This window comes from Metopolophium dirhodum, chromosome 6 (assembly GCF_019925205.1).
Source record: "Metopolophium dirhodum isolate CAU chromosome 6, ASM1992520v1, whole genome shotgun sequence".
Lineage (NCBI taxonomy): Eukaryota > Metazoa > Arthropoda > Insecta > Hemiptera > Aphididae > Metopolophium > Metopolophium dirhodum.
Window position 1 is genome coordinate 32,683,257 of NC_083565.1, and position 22,714 is coordinate 32,705,970.

A 22,714-nucleotide genomic window follows, 5' to 3' on the forward strand; every position below is an offset into this window, starting at 1 on the left:
CACAGCTTATAAATTTATAACTCACTTAAATAGATCTCTTAAATTATTTAGGCATTATATTATTTATATTATATATTATTATATATTTATTAGCTTCAAATAGCATGTTTTACTTGACATATGGAAACAAATACAATTTAATAATTTGGCTTAAAAATTGTTTAATATATTCTAGTTATTATTGTGGCATTAATATAATAATATGTTTCAATTATTTATTAAAGGATGATTTTATTTGTGAAAATAATCAAACGCTCGGCAATGCTAATGACATAGGTTATTTTGTAGAATGTTTATCTTTAACAGATGCTGATAAAAAGCTTGTAAGTTACATACTAGTTGATAAATTATTTCAATACTTAACACATTAATATTTATTGAATTAGTATTTTTTTTAAATTATGCATATTTATTTTTATTTAATGTCTATATTTTAAATTTAATTTTATAATATTTATTAAAACTAATTAGTTTGTTATTAGAATGGTACAAATTGAAGAAAATAGAAGGAAAATAGGACCAATTATTGAGTGTATAATTCTATGTGGTAAAGAAGAGTTGGCTTTGAGAGGACATAGAGATTTTGGTGATATCTTAGTAGATGGTAAGCATAAATATAGAAACTAAAAACTAAATTGTATAAACTTTTACCATTTAATAATAATAATACTTAAGTATAATTAAACTGAATTATCAATGTCATATAACTATTGGACAATAATGCTCCAGTCATGCTAATTATGGAATTACAATTATTATTGTAAAAAACATGTTATTATTGTTTGCAACTTTTAACTTTTATTTTTTAGATGATTCAAGGCAAGGCCATTTCCGTGGTATTCTCAAGTACAGAGCAAAAGGAGATGAATTTTTGCGTAATGTTCTTGAGGGTTCAGGGAAACGTAATAAATATACGAGTCCAATTATACAAAATGAAATAATTCAGTCATGTAACACAATTTTACTAAGGAAACTAGTTAATGTGATTAATAAATCTAAATGTTTCTCTGTTCTGGCTGATGAAACAACCGACATATCGACTAAAGAGCAACTCAGTATATGTGTTTGATATATTGATAAAAACAATAAGTTGCATGAGAACTTTTTACGATTTTTTGAAATTGATAGCTTGACTGGTTATGACTTGGCTAACTCAATATTAAATGGTAATTGTAAATAACACATTTATGATTTATTTATATTATTTAATTACATTTTTTTGTTGGTAGGCTTAAACAGATGTGGAATTGATTGCAATTATTTATATGGCCAAGGCTATGATGGGGCCAGTAATATGGCTGGTCGATTTAAAGGAGTACAGACTATTGTGAAATCTAAATACCCCAACGCTATATAATATGTACATTGTGCAGCACATTCGTTGAATTTAGCTGTTTCAACAGCTAGTGGCATAAAACCTATCAGAAATTGTTTGGGGGTGATCGAAAAAGTATATAATTTTTTCAATACCCCTAAAAGAAATTCTGTTCTTTTAAATACCATTGAGAATTCAAATAATGCACCCCAAGTAAAACAACTCAAACGGCTTTGTGCTACTCGTTGGATTCAACGTTATGATTCTGTAAATGATTTTTCTGAACTATTTTCATTTGTTCTCAATGCGTTAGACATTATATCTGATTGGAAAGAATCAACAGATGCTGAAATGCTTCAGAAAGTGTTAAAAGATTCAGAGTTTATGATTTCTTTGATTGTTATAAAGGTTCAGATAATATCTATTTTATATACATTTAGGTACATATATTGTATTATTTTTAAATTTTGTTTTAGGTATTATTTTCTTATGGACTTCCGCTGTGTAAACAATTGCAAAAAGTTCAAATTGATTTGAAAAAGACAATACTCATAGTAGAAAATGTAATAGCTACTTTAAAATGTATCAGAGAAAATAATGAAATAGAATTCAAAATTATCTATAATAATGTCAAAGTAATCTTTTACTTTAATATACTGTTTAATATTTAAAATAATATTTATGATGTACCTACATCATAAATATACCCCCAAATATTTATTAATATATTACAGAAAATGGCAGATGATGTTGGAATTGAATTGCTAGAGAAAAGAATTTCTTCTAAACAAACACATAGAGCTAATCCAAATTTACAAAATCATTCTACCGAACAATACTATCGTGTAACAGTATTTTTACCATATATTGATTACTTTATATCACAACTTACTGAGCGTTTTATAAATCATAAAAGTATTTTTGAAGGTATAAACTAGTTATTACATATTTTATATTATATTTTCAAAAAAAAATCTCTATTGACATTATATTATTATAAATTATAATATAAGTACAAATACTGAATAGCTATATAAATAACTAATTTGCCAAAGTATTTTATTATTTGATATTTACTGTTATAGGGTTCGATTGCATTTTTAAAACCCAGCCATTGCCACTAGAGATAAATGACCGAGAACAATTTAATAAGCTTGTGAACATATATTCACCCGTTGTAGATAAATTCAATAGCATAGCCGAATTCAATATATGGAAAACAAAACTATTTACAGATAATATCATTCTTAGTTCAGGATTACAGGCATTAGAAATTTGTGATAAAGAATTTTATCCCAACATTTACATGTTGATAAAAATATTTTGTACGCTTCCAGTGTCAACAACAACTCCTGAATGATCATTCTCTAATTTAAAAAGAATTAAAACTTATCTCAGGAATAGTATGAATGAAGTAAATTTGCAGATTTTAAATTATGATATATTATTGAAAGTATTTATAAAATTGTGTATTTCATTGTTATTATAGACTAGACTGAATGGATTGGCTCTATTAGCATGCCATACAGAAACAAAGATTGCACCAGATGAAGTCATTGATGAATTGTCTCTGAAAAATAGAAGACTGGAGTTTGTTTTGTAAAATCACTGCAAATAAATGGCTATATGTGCCTATGTGTTATATATACCTATGTAGATAATAGATATCAATGATCAATATAATTATATGATATTTTACATTTTTACAGAACAAATTATTAATTAGCTAAATATTTTATAAATTTATTTCATTGTGTTGATTATTATAAATCTATATTAAGCTATTAATATATTTTTTATTCATTAGATTATTATGTTAAACTTAAAATGCTATTCATTGATTAATATTGTCTTTTAAAATACCTATACTTGATTAGTGATTAAAAATTAGGGATTAGCAAAAACAAAAAGTCTTGCATGACTGGTTTCTTTGAAAATGTATTTCTAATTTCTATATCCCCTCCCCTCAAGAAAATCCTAAATACGCCACTGAAGAGGATGTCAGATTTTTAGCGCACCATTTATTTCTCTCTCTGACCCACGCACAATCATTTTAGTGTTTTCTTAATCGTACATTTGGTATGCTACGCGTGGGTCAAAGATGGAAAACAAATAGTGCGCTGACATCCCAACCAGCAACAAGTTTACACGAGTGAGCTGGGTATGGTTCCATCATAGATAATAAAGATATGGATAGGACATAATGGTCTTATCATCGGTCTTCGAGGGGAACAATTGAGGCCAAATAAAGTATACCTATATCGAGTATCGACTATCAATATAAAGGAGCCTCAATTGCCTTCCCCTCCGGGAACGCGGCCTGAAATGTATTTAACATAGGCGTGGACTATCCATGGTGTCAACAATCAAAGGATCAACTTGATAATCAAACAATTAAGTTTGGCAACCTGCAACTCAGGATCTTTTTATTCAAAGTGTCCTAATGAGTCATAAGAAGGTTAGTTAAATAAACCTATGGTTAGTTGAAGCTATGGTGATGATAGACGACTACCATCACTGGTCGTGAGCTTTGTGATGATCTTTTCCTACTAACCATCAAGGTATTCGATATTGTAAACATAACAATGAAAGAAAATATTTATCAACTGATTACGTTACGTATTACCTACGTATTGTTAACATAACTATTCTACCTTTACACTTTTTCTTCCCCCGTCTCTCACAGCTATATACAGGTTCAGCCACTCTCATTCCACTCCTCCATATGATCGGTATTCTGTCTATCCATCTCTTCTTCAGTCTTCTCGCCCCTCATTTCCCCCCTAAATTAACTTCTATAGCCACTCTCACTATCTCTTATCATACAGTGACCGAACCACCTAAACCTATTCTCTCTTGTTTTCACTACAATATGTACACTACCCTTAATTAATTAATTTCTTATTCTATCCTCTTTTGTACCTTAACACCTAACTTATTATTCTCATATCTGCTACCCTCACTCCACTTACCTACCCTAACCTTACATTTCTTTTTCATCTTTCCCTTTCATACACCAAACATTCTGAAATCCTGTTGACCCATTTCCTTATCTTCGCCATATCACACACTTCCTAATTCCTATTCACTCAGACTCTAGTTACCTACAAGTCATCGTACATGATTCTCGGTGAAAATATTTAAATATCATTGAGCGAATTCCCTACTCGAAATAATTACTTAAAAAAATAACATACCTCGCCAATTTTCTAATTTTTAACACGACTCTATTGATAGCCGGAATAGTGTTATACCAGTATAATTACAATACAAATATTGAAAAATTTCGGGCAATACATCCCCTGATCAATTAACTATAATAAAAAAAAACCTACTGAGAAATAAGAAAATACATACCCCGTGACGGAATCAAAACTGCTACGGAACTTAGTCTTCGAAGCACTGAAACGTTCACACATTTCAAGCTGCTTATGATATAATATTATTCCCAGTTTGAAAATTTTCACTGACGAATACCATTTCTGAAATAACACGCATCTTATGCAGTAAAATGTTCAACAATATTCTAATGACCTATTCGTTACAGTCTACAGATATTATATAAACCTACCAATAAATACCTAATATTAATTTTTATTACACAGAGTTTGTATTTTTAAATGTTGTATTCAAGGATTTATAATTTTTATTTTTATACCTAACAAAAATTACATTTATTCACAAGTCAGTTATCAACTAGAACTCGACTACGAGTAAGACAGCGTTTGGATTGTTTGGACTGGCGAATAATTTATTATTATTATACATTGCGCCTTTGGTAGGTAGTAAACGTATATGCTTCTACGTTACTGAGTTAACAGATTTTCCGTGACAATAAAAATTTAATTCAAGTCTAAAAAGTAAGTAAATGTAAGCCCCAAAATAATATGAAAATAAACTAACACAACAATCGCTTAAAAATTAATTTAATTCAAATAATGAGATGAACCTTATTAGGCCATTTAAATTTTCCAGAACAAGCCCCCAGTTGGTCGCATGCCAATTTTAACCATAACTAGACCATAAGTTTATAGACATTCTATAATGCATTATCCTGCCGGTGGCCCTAGACACTGTTGGGGAAATAATATTTCTTTAGTAATTAAATTACGATACGAATTATAAGTTACGTAGGTACTTGTCCAATACTCGACTACCAGAATTTAAATTAAAGAATGTGATATACCTAGGTAACCTATCGATCGATTCTAAAACAGAAACTTAACCTAGGTACAAATAATATCATAATATCAAATAGTGAAATGTGAAAATTTGAAGAATATTTCCTATAGGTATATCCCGTAAAACCCCCAAAATAAAACGTACGTTTGAGGTGTTCTCTTAAAACCCAAATGTTTAATACCCGTATCCGTATGCGTCGAAAATGTATGTTTCACATTTAACGAAAACTAAAACTATCGTGACGGAACGGAATTACGAAGAACGTATAAGACAAAAATAATCGTCACCAAGTGGTAGGTATAATCTGCTATGTACTTACAATTCATATTAAATAACATTAATCATTATGTATTTTCTTATTTTATTAGGTATAGGTATAAAAACCTACCTTCCTACTTATAAAACCATTGCCTAATCATTGATTTCAAATTTTAAAAATTATTCTACTATAACAATAAATTAACAGTTGTAGGCAAAGTATTATAATTTAAGGTATTTTTCATAATATCTTAATTTTTGTACACCTATAACAACTGGATTTTAAAAACTACTCTACGCCTAGCGAGTATATAAGTTTGTCTGACAATAAATATTTACATTAAGTCTACCTCGTCAACAGAGTAGAAGAACAAAACTTACGTAATTATTTATTATTCCGAACGCGTTCCCTTCGAGTGTATAATATTGTCTAGTGTCAGAGCTGTGCATCTCCGCCAAGGAAAATGCATATCTCCGATCCAAAAGTTCAGTCTGGATGTATTGAGATTAATGACATTTATAAAAATAGGCACCTAGCTTAATAACCAGAATGGAACGAAATATGTGAGTACGTATTGGAATCGCTGTTCGTCTCAGACGATTGTCATTTGCCATAGATTATTTATAATTATAACCTCACCGTCCTAATCATAGCAAATATATATATGGTCCTAACCGATGGATGATGGATATTTTTACATTATCTTCAAAAAAACATTTATTTGTTTCTATGCGGTAAATTGAATTCAAATTTACAATATAGATAACGGTTTTTTTACTTGGTTTATTAACAAATTCTAATTGATATAAAATAATAATTAAATAAAAATAGTTTTATTGATCCCAATACTTAAAAATAATGTTTCAAATAAAATAATAAAAAGAATTTAAGAAATATTTTAAAATAAAAAACTTCGACAGTAATTCCATATTGGCAAGTGTTGTTTTCTATAGCTGAAAACTGAATAGTTATAGTATCAAACATAATGGGTACGTACAAAATAGAAATATAAGTAAAATAAATTACCTTTATTTAATTGTATTTAATTTTTTTTTAATAAGTTTTTATAAAATTGACTTCAACCCATATAAATGTTCTAATTTTATTTTTCAATTCGTTGATAATATATGAAACGAATTTTTTGCTTGGAAAGCAATGGCATAGAAAATTCAGAAAATGCAGTTTATATTTAAATCCGTGGCCTAATTATAAATAATAATTTCTGATGGATTGATGCTGAAGATTAAGGGGGTGGACAATCAGTCGTACCGAAATCGAACATCTTAAACACTTAATATAAACAATTTTTCACACACGCGTCATGGTATGAAAATAAAAAATATTTATAATTCATATTTATATCGATTTTCTATCGATTTATGCCGATCTTCTATATTAATAATAATTATAAATATATAGCAATAACAAATCATTTTTGAATAGCGGCCCACCGGAAAGTTCCCTGCAGTATCCCGCCGGCTCAGTCCACCCCTGGTTCATATTGTAACCAAATAATCTATTATAAACACAGTTACTTTTTACAGATATTATAAGTTAAAATTTGGACGAAATTACATATTAAAACCAAGAATAACGATTTTAGTTATTTTGTTGTAATTTAAAAATAGTAGGTATTCGCGGATTTATGAAACTTTTAGAGTATATTATTATAATATATATACACGATGACACTTTCAAATGTAATTTTTTAGGCAAAAATGACTTTATCCTACTAAATTGTATGTACTAATGCCTAATAATAAAATAAATTACTTTAATCTCAATATTATTTATTAGTTAACGATGTCTTTGCTCAGAATCGTTTTTCGTTTGTTCGTTTTGTATTTTAATAATTTATCCATGGATATATTATTATTACTAATAATTATAGTAGGTGTGTTTGTTCTATTTCATTAATTTATTTAATACTATACCAATAAATGTATACGTCCCTAATCCCTATGATATAGAATATAGATATTAGGTGAACAATAGAAGTTAAGTATGTGACACTAAATTAATAGTTACCTATAACTTATAACGTTGTATTTGGAAAAAAAATTATCAGTTATTAATTAAAATTGTATCTTATGACTATTATCAGTTATAAGCTATAACATATATTTCTATAAATTAAACCAAAACATATATATATTAAGTACCTTATATAGGTAAGCTCCTATTAATTATAATTATTCTACGAACAGGGACTGGAAAAACGACGACGACGTTTATATCTCGCGTATTTTATACATTTCTAACTAAAATATGCGCATACAACACTTGGATAGCACATTTTTCGTGACATTAAATATTTATTTTAAGTCTTAAAAGTAAATTTAAGCCCCAAAAGAATATAAAAACAAACTTACTTTAATTATCGACTCTTTCGGCGGAATCCGTGACGTGTGTGAACTGTGACACCCATGAGGAAACGCTCCAGATTACGGAACTTAGAATATTGTAATTTATGAAAAATAAAATTATACGAAACGCAGTAAGTTTTTTGCTCGAATTTTCGTTGCTTATTGAAATTTTAGAATTTTTAATCGACTGTGTCTTCTGCAACGACTTGGAGATTTGCCATAGATAAATAAATAAATGATATAGATATTATACTAGGTACGTCAATATGATGAATCCACGGATATAATATAATGCAACTTTTTATATCAAAGAGTTCCGTGTTAAGGACCAATTTGTTTATTGAAATTTGATATGACAATAAAACCAAAATAGTTTATAATTTTGAATTTGAATTATAATAATATGATATAGGTATTATTTAAATTATTATTTTAGTTTATCAATTTAATTATTGATTAAGGTGGTGAATAGATATCAGAAGCACAAGAATTTTTTTATGAGAGTATATTGTATTTTATGAATTATTAAATAAAAATGTGATTACTGGATTTTAGAGTTAACATAAAGCCAAACGTATACAGTAAATTCATCAAATACCATAATACCAACTAGATTTCTGAAATTCTAAGTATATAATTTTAGATTCTGAGCGGATCGATGACTGTATTAATTTTATAATGATGTGTTCTTAATTTTTTTTAAATTTTTTAATTATTTGTATTTATTTGTTAATAATAATTAAAACTTAAATATTAGCAGTAATCTTGTTCCTTTCACAAAATGTTTTTTAATTATTTTTAATTTAATTTACATTTATACGTTTGGCATTTATCCCAAAGTGATCTCTTAATTCAATTATGAATTTAATAGTTACATTCTCGGTTACATTAATTGGATTATAAATTAGAATAAACTAAAGTTTCCAGCTTCTACTAAAACATTATTTTATATTTTATTTTATGTTATTAATTTTTTAAATGCAGTCTGCACCTTGTGTTGGTGATTTTACACGTAATATAAAAAAATGTATACTAGTGATGAGTAGGTTAGGTTAACAACCTGATTGTTTAATCAAATTATTTACACGATTTCAATAAAAAAATATCTATGAAGTAAAACATCCGCATTTCTATTAACTATAAATTCATAATTGTATGAACTATACATGTTACATATATTTTTCGAAAAAATTATTTGTGTATTGTTATATTATATTATAATGAAATTAATAATTATAGTAAAATATATAATTGCAAGACATTTAATACCTATATCTATAGCCATCTATAGGGTATAAACTACACTAAAAAAGCTGTAAGTATGCTAAAAAAATATATGGGGTGTATAATGTATTTATGTATATAAAAATATAAAATATAAAGATTAATAATATTATATTGTTTTAAATATATCGCGCAAACCTAAAGTGATACCCGGCGTATAGTATAACAAGCAAAAAGTTGCGTATTAAACTTAACTAACCTATAACGAAGACGGTCTCGCGTATTTTATACATTGCGCTTTTGGGATTAAACTTATAAATGCTTCTACGTAATCCAGTTAACAGATTGTCCGTGGCAATAAATATTTAATTTAAGCCTAAAAAGTAAATGTAAAATAGTAATAATATGAAAACAAACTTACGCGTAAGCATCGACTCTTCCGGTGAAACCTGGCTAGGGTGCCGCCGTCACCAAAGAAACTATCTTTATCCATCTTCATCTCGCTCTGAACTGAAACTTGAAAGTATCAAAATATTTTATGAAAATAACCTGAATACCTGATCATAACGAAATGTGTGAGTTTGTGTGAGAACTTACATTATAATGTATACGGCTCATAACTGTCGGTCTATATCGATGGCTTATTACTTATTTGTTCACTGAAATTATTAAAATTGTTTATCGTCGCCGACGAATGTCGACAATTGACGATTGCCATAGATATTATAAAATATATTATTTACTATGATAAATCCATAGAACTTTATATTATACTAAGTATCTATACAGTCTATTGATAAATATTAAATCGAATGTACTTTTACAGAAAGTACTTTGTGATCAGCAATGTACCTATTCTGGTTATCTATTTCAGTTATAGTTTACATGCCAAATGACTACCGGGATTTAAATAAAAAAATGTGATTTATAGGTAATCTATTGGCTATTGATCTATTATAAAATAGAAATTTAACCTATACCAATAATATCACGTTTTAACAAAATCAATTTTAGTTTTTGGTGTAACTTTAAGTCAAATGATCGTAGATAGCTAAGGTACATGCAATTTCCCCTGATTGTTTATAATAGCATTTTCTATACACCACCAAAATATTTTGACTTGTTTTGGCTGTTTGCGGGCATTTTCAGTTTCCATTTTTTTTAGTTTTATTTTCTATAAATGTCAATAAAGTTTTAGTAGTGGGGTCAAAAAGCATGAACATTTAATAAAAGGCTCCTGATATATTGTTACAATAACAGGTGAAATTTTTTAAAATAAATAGGCACAATTTATGAACTTTAAAATTGAAAAATGATATTTCAACTTTTGTAGCTAAGGTTTGAAATTTGAAAACAAAGTTCCACGTAAATAGATTATTCTGTAACCAAAAAATCTAAAAAATTTTTTTAGAAAAAACACAGTTTTTCTTATACCTAGTTATTTTATATTTTTATAATCAAATTGGACGAAATCAGATATTTAAACAAAGAAGAACGATTGTAGTTCGTGCTATACCTATTTTAAAAATATTATTCGTGGGTAATTGAAACGACTAAAATATATTATTATACACAAATATGACAATAAACAAATAATAATAATTCAACTTAACCGTATCTATTCATACGTTGCAGATCACAAAGATTTCTGTAAAAGAACACACAATTTATCAATTGACCATATAGGTACTGAGTATTATATAAGTTTAATGGATTTATCATAATATACCTAATATATTTTGTATCATCTATGATAATCGCCAATAATTATCGACATTAGTCGGAAACGATTAACAATTCTTTGATAATTTCGGTGAACAAAAAAAATAAAATGAGCCAACAATAGACGGACAGTTTGTTAAGCAGTAGGAATATATAATATTAAAATATAAGTTTATACCACGAACTCGCACATTTGAGTGCGTTCAGGTTATTTTCATAAAATAGATACTTTCAAATTTCAGTTCAGAGTACTTTTTAAACTTGAATTATATATTTATTGCCACGGACAATCTTTTTACTGGATGACGTATCGTCATCTGGTATGTGGTGATGGAATCACTAGAAAAAATTATGTAAATAAAAATTTAAAAAACAACAAAATACCTAGGTACTCAATTTGAAGCTTCTAACGCAAAGACCATACTGTGGCATCCACTCACTTCCGTCGCAAGATACCTAGATTGCATTGCTATACACAATATATGAATTATGTAGGTATCCTAGCTGGGCCCTATCTAGTTGATGTTATGAACTGTGAATTATTGCTTGTCAATGAATGGTTTTATAGAATGATACACAGAGTTTAAAATCACGATAATTATTATATGATAAAAATAAAATAAATCAAACATTTAATAATTTTAATATATTTTTCTTAATCAATTATATAACATACATTTTATCTATGTCATTATAGGACCATCAAGAACAGGTTTATCCACAAATTTCACGGACAAATCTTGAGATGTACCTTCAAGTTCTAATATCACTAGTGTATTGGCATAAGGTGATGGTTTTAAAAAAGGAGCTGGCACATAAAGTGTAACTTGAGGTCCACCAAGTGGCCAATACCGACCAAGGTTTACATTGTTTAAAAACACTACACCCTGTAAATATCGAATATTATTTTTTAAATTGTAAATATGTGGATAAAAGTCGACTTAACAGTATTAACTTGTAAGAACACACCTTTGTCCAGCCTGAAGTGTCCAAATAAGTGTCTAAACATTTTGTATAGTTAACTGTTAATGTAAACTGTGTTTTATAAAATGCTGGTAATTTAACACTGTTGACGTTTTCAACTGATTTGATTGAAGAAATCCATGATGTACCATTCAAAGGATATGCAGTCATTTTCCAAGGGCTTAATATTTTATTTCCGAGAATCACTTGATCAAAAATTCCCTAGAAAATATAATTAGTATTATTTTACATACAATATTTTAATTCAGTAATTATACTCAGTTGGTAGTTAAAATAAATATAATACAATCTAATTCAGTGATTGTAAATATTACCACTTTTGTTTCTAAAAAGGTAATGTAACCACTCGCCAGTCTGTACACAATTTATCAAATATTAACTTCTATAGTAACTGGTAAGCATTATATTATACTATAATACTATAGTATACTATTATAAATTATACTATTTCAGTCTCAGACCATGAATAAAATAATTTATTGTCAGCTATTATTACCTTCCTATCTTCAATTAAGTCTCCAAAATTCATCCTTCCCTGATTCTCAATTAAAATGCTTAGGTTTTGAACAGTACGGTTAATGTTTAAGCTTATTGTAGTATTAGCTTTCAACCGATTCATAGTACCCACTTGTACCTAAAAAAAAATTTGAACACTCATGTTTCTAAAACTATAACTGCAATGTAACTCTACTTGATCCAGGTAAATGATTGCTCGATCTCTAACCGTGTTCACAGTTAGGTTTACTGGATTTTCAACATTTTTTTGATCATCTGTTAATGTTGTTTCATACATTACAAAACCAGTGTTAATATCTAAGTCCTCAAACGGTAAAGGAACATCACTGATCACTGGTTTAATACGTTGAGCAACCTTTTCAAATATGCTAACCAAAGGTCTTAAATAGAATTTTCCATCTGAAACTTAAACAGAAAAAACTATTCAAAATATTTAGTTCATTAAAGAATGATTATTCATGGGGCACCAAATTATCAATTTTCAAGTCAATACAAAATATTCAACTAAAGTTACAGTACTAAAAATGTTTAAAAAATTCGGCTAGAGTTAAAATCATAAAAAAAAAATTGAAGGGAGGTGTTGGCGCCCGCAGGCAAATTGATTTTAGAAAACAAAAATAAAAGTTTGGAAAAAATTTGACAGTAGAAACACACATTACGAAGTTCAAACTAAAATGCCCCGAAACTTAAACAGAAAAAACTATTCAAAATATTTAGTTCATTAAAGAATGATTATTCATGGGGCACCAAATTATCAATTTTCAAGTCAATACAAATTATTCAACTAGAGTTACAGTACTAAAAAAAAAAATTGAAGAGAGGTGTTGGCGCTGTAGTAAACCCAAAAGCCATTATACTATTTTAAATAAAATAAGTAAAATAATAAATTATACATAGTATAATATTTATGAGTAGAAACGTAGGTATTAATATAATCCTAAATAACATAATCCTAAAGGGCTAAGTAGATTGCGCACATCTGTTGGTCACTATGTAGCGTACTGTAAAAGAGGGCCTAACAATTGGGAATTATTTGATGACACTATCAAAAAGTCAAAAGCAGTCAATCAAAATACAGTTGTATTGTGTGAGCTTCTGATTTATACAGTATAATAAAATAAATTATCAAAGCATTTGTATACCATAAAATGTACAAATAAAACATTTTGATTAACTGAATTCAAATTGTATAGGTACTACATTAAAATAACTTGACAATAAATTGTTATCTATTTAAAAAAATTCCAACCTCCAAGTGTAACCAATTTTAAAAAATAAAATTTAATAAGATTGTTTACGAAATTTCTATTAAACGTTTGAAAAACTCTGTGTAAAGTTCTAATAAATACTTAAATATAATACTGCAGAAGTGTAATGAGTGGGGAATAAAATACTTCATACCTGTACTTATACAATAGGTGCCTATACCAATGGAGGTAGGAGGTATTTTATGATTCAACCAGCTTCAGCTGCCTGAGAAGAGGCCGAAAACTTATTAAATTGGGATAATAAAGCAAAATTATATGTTGATTTTGATTCAACGTGGATGCGTCTGAGTAAAACTTAAGTTAAATTAATTAAAATATCAAATGGGGAACTTTATTTCAAAATTTTCTTAACCAGAAATTACGTTTCGAAAACCTTTAATTTAAAAATATAAACTTAGTGCAACTCGAATTTAACTTTGTACACAGTTTTGTATTATTACCAAAATTAAAATCTTAGATTTAAAAAGAAAAATTTTTACGAATTCTCAACTCAAAATAATTTGCTAACTTTCGTGATTTTTGAACTTTAAATGCTTATAAAAAAAACGCGCGAAATAGTCGAACGTGGTTTGTTCGCGAACCAGACACGTGCGAATTTCCGGGTATATCGTGCAAATTCGTGCTAATCACGTGCTACATTTTGGTATATCGAGTTTGTTAATATTTTTAATTTTTCACGTTGGGTGGTGCTGGTGAGACGTCTCTCCAGCACCGCACATCATTTTTTGTCATAGAGTTGTATACTTTGTCATGCAAATTTTGGCGATAGTCATGCAAATTCATGCTAATTACATGCTAATTTCCTGTAAAAAAAAATTGTAAAATTTTTGAATGGTTGGTGCTGGAGAGACGTTCGTCTTAAAAATTCTGGGGGGCTACAGCACACCTAACAAAACTATTAATTTAAAATAACCTATAAACGCCTTATATCTAAATAAATAAGGAATATTTTTTGGAGGGGTCTGAATCGTAGTTGGGGGGTGGGGGCTATAGCCCCCCTCTCCCCTCCCCTGTAGTTTTGCCTCTATACATGGGCCCTATATATTTGGTCGCACACCCACCAATATGTACCAAGTTGCGGCACTGTAGGTATACAACATTGGAACACCTCCTGAATTTCAATGAGATGGGTATACATCAAAGTCTGGAAATTATGGATCACGGCAAAGTAAATCCGTCGAGTAAATTATGATTTATGAACTATAAGTACACGGACTGAATATCTATCCGATATAATATTATCTCAGACAATTCTCAGTCCGTTGTCCGTGTCCGTGTCACGATTTAAGAAAATATAAAATATATAGATATATATTATGTATGTGATAATATGATTGTGCTAAACTGATATCGGTTATCACACATTCGTGATAACCAGATAACAGATTATTCTTGCGCTAAGTCGCCGACTGCCGGCTTCACTGGAATTGTCCATTTATTCGCGCATTAACGGCTTCATTGTACAAGTAGAAGGCGAAAAGTAAGTACTCGAAAACTTTGATATTCGATCCCGGCCGTCGACGATCCACGTCGTGGTTTCAGGTAACCTACCTATTATAATATTTATAGTCTCGTCAGGCATTTGCCATGTTCCACAGAATATTTCGATTGAGCAGTTCGGTCGGCCAAACTACAGTTTTCCGATCTATCGTCGTCAAACACCATCATCGTGACATGCACTGTCGCAAAATCGTGTACGAAGAGTACGGCGATCCCATGAAAGTCGTGAGTCTCGTAGAGCAAACGCTACCCAACAAACTCGACGACGATCAGGTACCTATGGGCTGTGATGCTACTGACAGTCTTTACACAAACAACTTAATAATATATTTTCTTGTTTATTCCTAAGGTCTTGGTGAAAATGATTGTTGCTCCCGTCAATCCTGCCGACATTAATACTATTCAAGGTGTGTATCCCGTGAAACCGCCGTTGCCTGCTACTGGGGGCTATGAAGGAATTGGAGACGTACTGGCAGTAGGATCGTGCGTTAAAAATCTCTGCCCTGGCGATCGAGTTATACCTGACGGTGCTATGGGTACTTGGTGTACAACTGGCGTGTTCGATTCTAAACTTCTTAGAAAAGTTAGTAGTATAATATTATAACATAACATATTAACATATTATAAAATATGTTTATTTTGATTGACTTGTAATGTTGCAAAAATAAACACAACGAAAATCATCATATCATTTAAGGTGGTTCATAAAACATGCTCATCCACATTTTTCCTTTAAAAATGAATTTATTTAAATTATTATTTTTAGAATTTTTAAATATACTTAGGTATTTTATAATTATTGGGATTTTTAGTACTACTTAAGGAGTGTCCTATACTGACCCAAACTTTTGTTTTTCAAATGAGTTGTTGTAATTAGTAAGCAAAATTGTTTAGCGGATAATTTTTCTGAAAATGTTGACGTATAAAATCAAAATTTGAACAAGTATGTAGTTTGAGTTATTTAACTTTATATACTATAGATAATGGGTTTGGAAGATATGGCGGTTATAGAAATTTAAAAATGTTAGTAATTTTATCAATATTTATAATTTATAAAAGTGGTCCAATTACCTATCTATAAATTTTAATAAATACTAGATATTACATAATATATTTTCTATTCGTGTAAAACCATTTTTAAGAACTACTATCTGTGTCGGTCTGGCACACCAAAGGCCCATGGATCAGTTTCTTTAAGGAGTCCTAACCTATAATGAAATACAAAATTTACTTAACATTTTGGTGAAAAAATGCTCACCGCCTTTTTTCCTTTAAAAATACATTTATTCAAATTCTGATTTTTAGAATTTTTAAGTATACCTAAAGACCTAAATTACTTATATTTTTTGTACTACTATTAAAGAGAGTCATGTGGCGATACAAACTTCTATTTTTTCAAATGAGAATCTCCTTTTTTACTGCAAATTATTTAGCAGATGATGTTCTTGTTAATGTAGATGTATCTAAATCATAATTCTAATAAGTATTTGCTGAATTATTAAAATGTTTATACTAAGAATAATAATCCTTAAATATGGTTTTACAATAAAAAGTTATACCTAATATTAGATGTAGTAGTGTAGTACCTATTCACTATTCACTAAACCTACTAAATAATTTTTACAAATTATTTATCATGATAGATCAATGGTAATTAGTACTAATTACTAACATTTTCAAATCATCTAAGCTCCCAAATCTACTTAGCCAATTTCCTTATACGTATAAACCTTAGTATACAAAGTTATATAACTCAAAAACTACTTGTTCAAATTTTTATCTAGGTGCCACAAAATTCTCAATAAAAAATATATGCTGAATAATTAAAAGTAAAAGAAGAGGATTCCTATTTGAAAAACAGAAATTTGTATTGTAACACATCGTTCTTAAATGGTATAAATAATCTTAAGTATTCAAAAATCTTAAAGTGTATTTAAAAATTCTAAAAATGTTAATATAATATGCATAGTTTAAGTAAAAAAATACAGTGAGCATGCTTAAAATATCACTCTGTATAATATTAACGCAAAGCCTGATGAGGGGAATCATTCATTTAAAATAAACAATGAAATTATTGAAATATTAGAAATGGCAAAATAATAAATAATAATTATTAATTACACAGAAACAAAATTACGAAAACCAAAAGTATATTTATAATAATTAAATAATTTACAGTAAAAATGATGGTCCTCATCTGCAAAACAGAAGTTTGTATTGCCGCAAGACACTCCTTAAGCGTACTACAAAAAATCTCAACAATTTAAAAATATTGCCTTTAAAATATATTTAAAAATTTTAAAAATGAGATTTTAATAAATTCATTATTAAATAATAAAAATAGGGGTGAGCATGCTTGGTAAATCACCCTATATTCGAGTATTTATGAAATACAACAATATTCTAAATACATTTTCGGGTGCATTATGATACGTATGTCCTACTATGATTCTTAATTATATTATTTTGTTTCAGGTAAGTAAAGAAACCAATGTGTATGCATTAAGTGGTATTTCTTCTAATCCGTGTACCGCGTATAGAATGTTACATGATTTTGTTTCACTAAACAAAAATGATGTTATTATACAAAATGGAGCAAACAGTGCATGTGGTCAGAACATTATTCAATTGGCTAACATTTTTGGCTATACAACTGTAAATATTATACGCAATCGACCTGAACCAGACTTGGAAAATTTGAAAAATCATCTTAAGTGTCTAGGTGCGTCATACATACTTACTGAAGAAGAATTAAGGTAAAATAGTAATTATTATATTTCAGTTTGTATTTTTGCCTTTATGTTGTCTATCCAATATATTAACATATACATTTTTATTATTTAGGACTACGGATTTGTTTAGAAGTGGAGTTTTACCCAAACCACGTTTAGGAATAAACAATATTGGTGGTAAAAGTTCCACAGAAGTTTTACGTACATTGAACAACGGTGGTGTGATGGTGACTTATGGTGGTATGTCGAGAGAACCAGTCATTGTTCCAACCGCTTCTTTTATATTTAAAGACATTCAACTCAGAGGTTTTTGGATGACTAGATGGCGTAAAGAAAATGTTAACACTGAGCAATACAACCAAATGTATGATGAACTTTTGCAATTTATGAAAGATGGCAAGTTAGTTGCTCCAGCTTACAAAACGTTACCATTAAACTCATTCAAAGAAGCGTTAAAAAATACTATATCATCCAAGGGCTTCATTGGTCATAAATACTTTTTAAATTTACAAACATAATTTCTGCTACTGATACATATAAGATTACATTAATATATACTTGTATGTTTCAATAATATACTCTTAAAGTTTTAACTAAATTGTATATTATACTAGTGTATATATTATTTATATATATTTCTAAAATTAATCTCTGTTATAATTTAATGTTAATTAATTTTTAAATAAATTTGTTTTGAATTAAATTAAATAAATTAAGGCCTTGGTTCACTTTTAAAAATATCTTGCTGTTATGTTAAAATAATCAATAGTAGTACCTACCAAATCTTTTAAATTAATTAATTATTATTTTTATCCTAAAACAATTTCTGATAAAATACTTAATAGATATTATGTAGTATTATAATTTATAAGTTGTAGTGTTTTCCTCAGTATGCAAATTAACTAAAATGGAGTATTACATTACACACATTGTGTAGCCTGTTTAAGTGTTTACTAGAAATATATTTTTAATTAAATCTTATTAGATACTAAATATCAATATGTAGACCCTAAACAGACAACCAGCCATTTCTTATGGATCGTATATCTATATTATATAGCATAGGCGCAACTAAGGATACATTATAGGGGTGCTAAAATTATTTATACTTTACAAGTTACAACCTATTATAAATTTCAAAATCATTAATAACAAAGTTTAGTTATAATTTCAACTTTAGAAAAACTACGTTCACATGATACAGCAAACAAAACTTATTGAAATAAATTGTAACTAAAATTTGAAATAAATTAATTATGTTAGGAAACACTCTTTTTGAATTCTCTTTTTTTAATAAAAATATAAAATAAAATATCATATAAATTAAGGAAATTGTTCATTTGTCACATGATGTTTGGTGTTATATTACAGTGGCTAGAAGGTGCTGAATTAGAGATTACCCCACAACACCCTCTTTGTTGCGCCTATGTTATATAGTCAATATATTGGTTTTTATACAATACAATTCCTGTGTGGTGGGGGCATGAGTGTCAAGTAAATGTTCTCTCTATATATATTAAAAAGTTTTATTTTTATTATTTAGTAAGGTAAATTTATATAAATAATAAATAGGTATTATATTATATATTTAAAGACATTTCAAAGTGAAAACAGACGTGTAGTTAGTTTAACTGCTGTAATTTATAAGTACCTAAACCTTTAGGAATCAGACCAATCTCAGGTGTTTCAAAAAATAAATAGGTATTCATAAGTTCACCATTTAAACATTGATGTACGTCAAGTAGAATTTATTCTATACCACATTACCACTCTCTGTATTTCTTAATACAATTTCTCAATGTTTATCCAGAATGGCCTAATTTTATTGCTATCGAAAACTGTAAGTAACTAGGTACTTACAGCCTACAGGTCGTATTAAGTATGTGGTACACTGGTACTTATATGTATACGCAATGGTTTGTTATCCGTTTTATCCTGTAGTATCTACCAAAATGACTACTATCTATAGAATATATATATATTATATTTAGATAATGACTATAGTCCTGAGTGATTCATCATCGTCTAGCCGGAACCGCTGAAGCTATGAGTATGGAATTTGGTCAGTAGTTTTGTTTTGTGATGTAAACACCCACTATAAGAAAGAATTTTTCAAAATACGCATTTTTAAGAGGTTCTCAAACAGCAATTTTGAGATTGACGGTGGAATTAAAAATTTTATTTGATTATAAATGGTTGCTATATTAGTTGCAGATTATAATAGCAAAGAGTGTTTTATTTGTACCTACATTAAGGGTTGCCAAGGAATTTGAGATTGACGGTAGAAATTGAAACTATTGTATTAGTTTATAAATGATTGCAATTAGTTGCAGATTATAATAGTAATCTGTAATAGTAGAAATTAGTGTTTTATTTGTATATAAATGGTTGCCACTTTCCATAACAAGTACTAATTAATTACCTACAGATAAAGTACATTGCTTCGGCTGCACGTACCGTTACCGCCGTAACAACGCATTTCACGCGTACACTATTATTCGTTAACTTTTTGTGTGCATGAGTGGTTCCCGGGATGATCTAGATTCACAATTGGACCCGGTAGGTCCAACCCGGGGAGGTGCTCGTACCTACAGAGATTTTGAGATTTACGATGAAAATGTTGTTTATAAATGGTTGCTATTGGTTATTTGGTTTCAATTTATTGGCGCGATAAGCCTGTTGGCGCATAGGAACTTCTATGCATTTTAGTTTACAAAATTATTATACAGTTATATAGGTACCACGCGGAGTCCGCGATCTACCACAGATAGATTGCCTACCTAATAATATACTGCTCGCATAATCACAAACGAATCTAATATAATATACATTATACATTACACCTTAAAATACAGCGCTTCCGCAGTGAGTTATACCCAAAAAGAGTTGAACAATCACAATTTTTTCGGGGGCAACGCCGGCTTAAGGTCAGCTATAGTAATACTATATAAAATGCCTGCCGTCGGTGTACAGGTAAGCACAGTCATCGAATTTAGATGCGTAGACGCGTAGTACTTAAAAATTATAACACGCCATCGGTCACAAAAATTAAATAGTTTTATACATTTATAATACCTATAATTAAATGTTAAACAATTAACATTGTAAGTCCCTACTACTATTACAATCAATGCGTTTAATATAATAGAATATGGCTGCGTACAATACGATATCGATAATTATATTAATAACATGCCTATATAGCTACCACCATGTTTGTGTTACGTTAACCAGAATGTCGGCCTGTGGTGCGAAAAAACGGAAGGAGGCCATCCACCTCGAATATAAATTCGCACAGAGAGGATGTTCCCACCGTATGGGCGTAGATACGCGTAAAACAAAATAATAATTATAATGTAAGTATTATACCTATTACAATATTATTATTATAGTATACGTATACACCGCGATGACGGAGAGCGCGCACACAATATTATATTATATTATATACACTGCACGCGTCTCTTATATTATAATATACGTTCTACCTTTAAGACAATATAATAACAATATAATACATACAGGGTGTTTACCATATAGTCCACTGTTTCGATGACGTTTATTTTTTCCAATCGAGTTTGAAAACCATCACTGCAGCGACGAAGACTGCAGCTATAGCTCCATATGCTTTTGATCGTGTATTTTATTGAACGTTTGAAGTGTAGGCACCTACCTGTTGGAATTATTGGTAAAATATATTAGTGGTGCATGCAAAGTATATAACATGAGCTCAAAAATATAAATATTGTGATTTTTTTTTCCGTGTCATAGAAATACGAATCTGATAAAAATCGATTTATGTAAAGTCACGAAAAGACCCGTATAGCTGGTTTCTATAATTGAGAGGGTGTAGTGCAACACCCACTTGGCGATTGGCCACAATATATTGTGTGTTCGGGATTTTCAAATAACGTACAAAACATAATATACCCACCTAAAAAAGATTCCTAGCTATAATACTCCTTCGATAGAAACCAATTCCGTGTTGTTAGCTTTATAAATATTAGAGTGAATAGCTCTTAATAATTATAGGTTATTAATAGATTAGGTATCTATTATACAATTTAAAAAACCTGATTATCTATAAGTGAGTTATGTATGATTATGTTAAAATATTTCAAACATGTATTCAACTTGTTAAAAAAAAATAACCACCGTAAAAACGCAACGCAAACAAACAAAGATACCCATTTACCCACTTAATGTTTTTACCCAACAACACAAAATGTTATCTACTGAATTCAAAAACGTTCCATTTCGGTACCTATACAGACATATACAGTCTATACATGCTAGGCGTAAATAGTGTTTGAAATTTTTTTTTTTGGGGGGGGGGGGGGGGGCTCAGGTCTATACTTGATATTCTTGTGATGCTTTTAAATTATAGTAGTGAAATCATTAGTTTATGGGGGGGGGCTATAGAAATTCTAGGGGGGACTAGGACCCTCTATCGCTGCGCCTATGCAAGTATGCAGACATGTACGATTGCGTATATTGAACGGAGACAATGGGTTGTGTAATTATCCTCTACTGCTCCTCTTAAATAGCGATAAACGGACAATTTATCAAAGTAAATATTACTTCAACAATTTCGACTTTCGAGTGAGTACAGCTCTCAATATCAATCGACTGCAGCTGTTATAGGC

At 29.2% G+C, this 22,714-nt stretch overlaps 2 protein-coding genes, 1 long non-coding RNA gene and 1 pseudogene across 3 annotated transcripts; 3 read left to right on the top strand and 1 right to left on the bottom strand.

The window, feature by feature from the left end:
* The first annotated feature begins 479 nt into the window (after positions 1–479).
* On the top strand, positions 480–1,364 carry LOC132946064 (uncharacterized). Its single transcript, XR_009664644.1, has 3 exons — positions 480–604; positions 810–1,166; positions 1,230–1,364. It is a non-coding gene; the product is annotated as an uncharacterized LOC132946064 (long non-coding RNA).
* Positions 1,365–1,811: 447 nt separating this feature from the next.
* LOC132947955 (52 kDa repressor of the inhibitor of the protein kinase-like) lies at positions 1,812–3,107 on the top strand (annotated as a pseudogene).
* Positions 3,108–11,713: 8,606 nt separating this feature from the next.
* Positions 11,714–14,974, bottom strand: LOC132947700 (beta-galactosidase-like). The gene is made up of 5 exons (XM_061017958.1): positions 14,908–14,974; positions 12,744–12,973; positions 12,549–12,686; positions 12,038–12,253; positions 11,714–11,955 (listed from the first exon to the last, which is right to left on the bottom strand). Exons 1-5 carry the CDS (start codon positions 14,972–14,974, stop codon positions 11,752–11,754), a joined length of 855 nt encoding a protein of 284 aa, XP_060873941.1. The 3' UTR covers positions 11,714–11,751.
* Positions 14,975–15,192: 218 nt separating this feature from the next.
* LOC132946490 (enoyl-[acyl-carrier-protein] reductase, mitochondrial) lies at positions 15,193–18,817 on the top strand. The gene is made up of 5 exons (XM_061016511.1): positions 15,193–15,316; positions 15,415–15,609; positions 15,686–15,919; positions 17,812–18,092; positions 18,181–18,817. The coding sequence occupies exons 2-5, from the start codon at positions 15,424–15,426 to the stop codon at positions 18,584–18,586; spliced, it is 1,107 nt and encodes a 368-aa protein (XP_060872494.1). The 5' UTR covers positions 15,193–15,316; positions 15,415–15,423; the 3' UTR covers positions 18,587–18,817.
* Positions 18,818–22,714: the final 3,897 nt, after the last annotated feature.

Bases quoted from the DNA above. Each gene is read 5' to 3' on its own strand.
- LOC132946490 (XM_061016511.1), top strand. From the start codon at position 15,424: ATGTTCCACAGAATATTTCGATTGAGCAGTTCGGTCGGCCAAACTACA. The intron at 15,610-15,685 runs GTACCTATGGGC...TTTATTCCTAAG, and splicing joins ACAAACTCGACGACGATCAG to GTCTTGGTGAAAATGATTGT. The intron at 15,920-17,811 runs GTTAGTAGTATA...ATTTTGTTTCAG, and splicing joins ATTCTAAACTTCTTAGAAAA to GTAAGTAAAGAAACCAATGT.
- LOC132947700 (XM_061017958.1), bottom strand. From the start codon at position 14,974: ATGTATACCCATCTCATTGAAATTCAGGAGGTGTTCCAATGTTGTATA. The intron at 12,687-12,743 runs GTAGAGTTACAT...ATTTTTTTTTAG, and splicing joins CAATCATTTACCTGGATCAA to GTACAAGTGGGTACTATGAA. The intron at 11,956-12,037 runs GTGTGTTCTTAC...CGATATTTACAG, and splicing joins ACACTTCAGGCTGGACAAAG to GGTGTAGTGTTTTTAAACAA.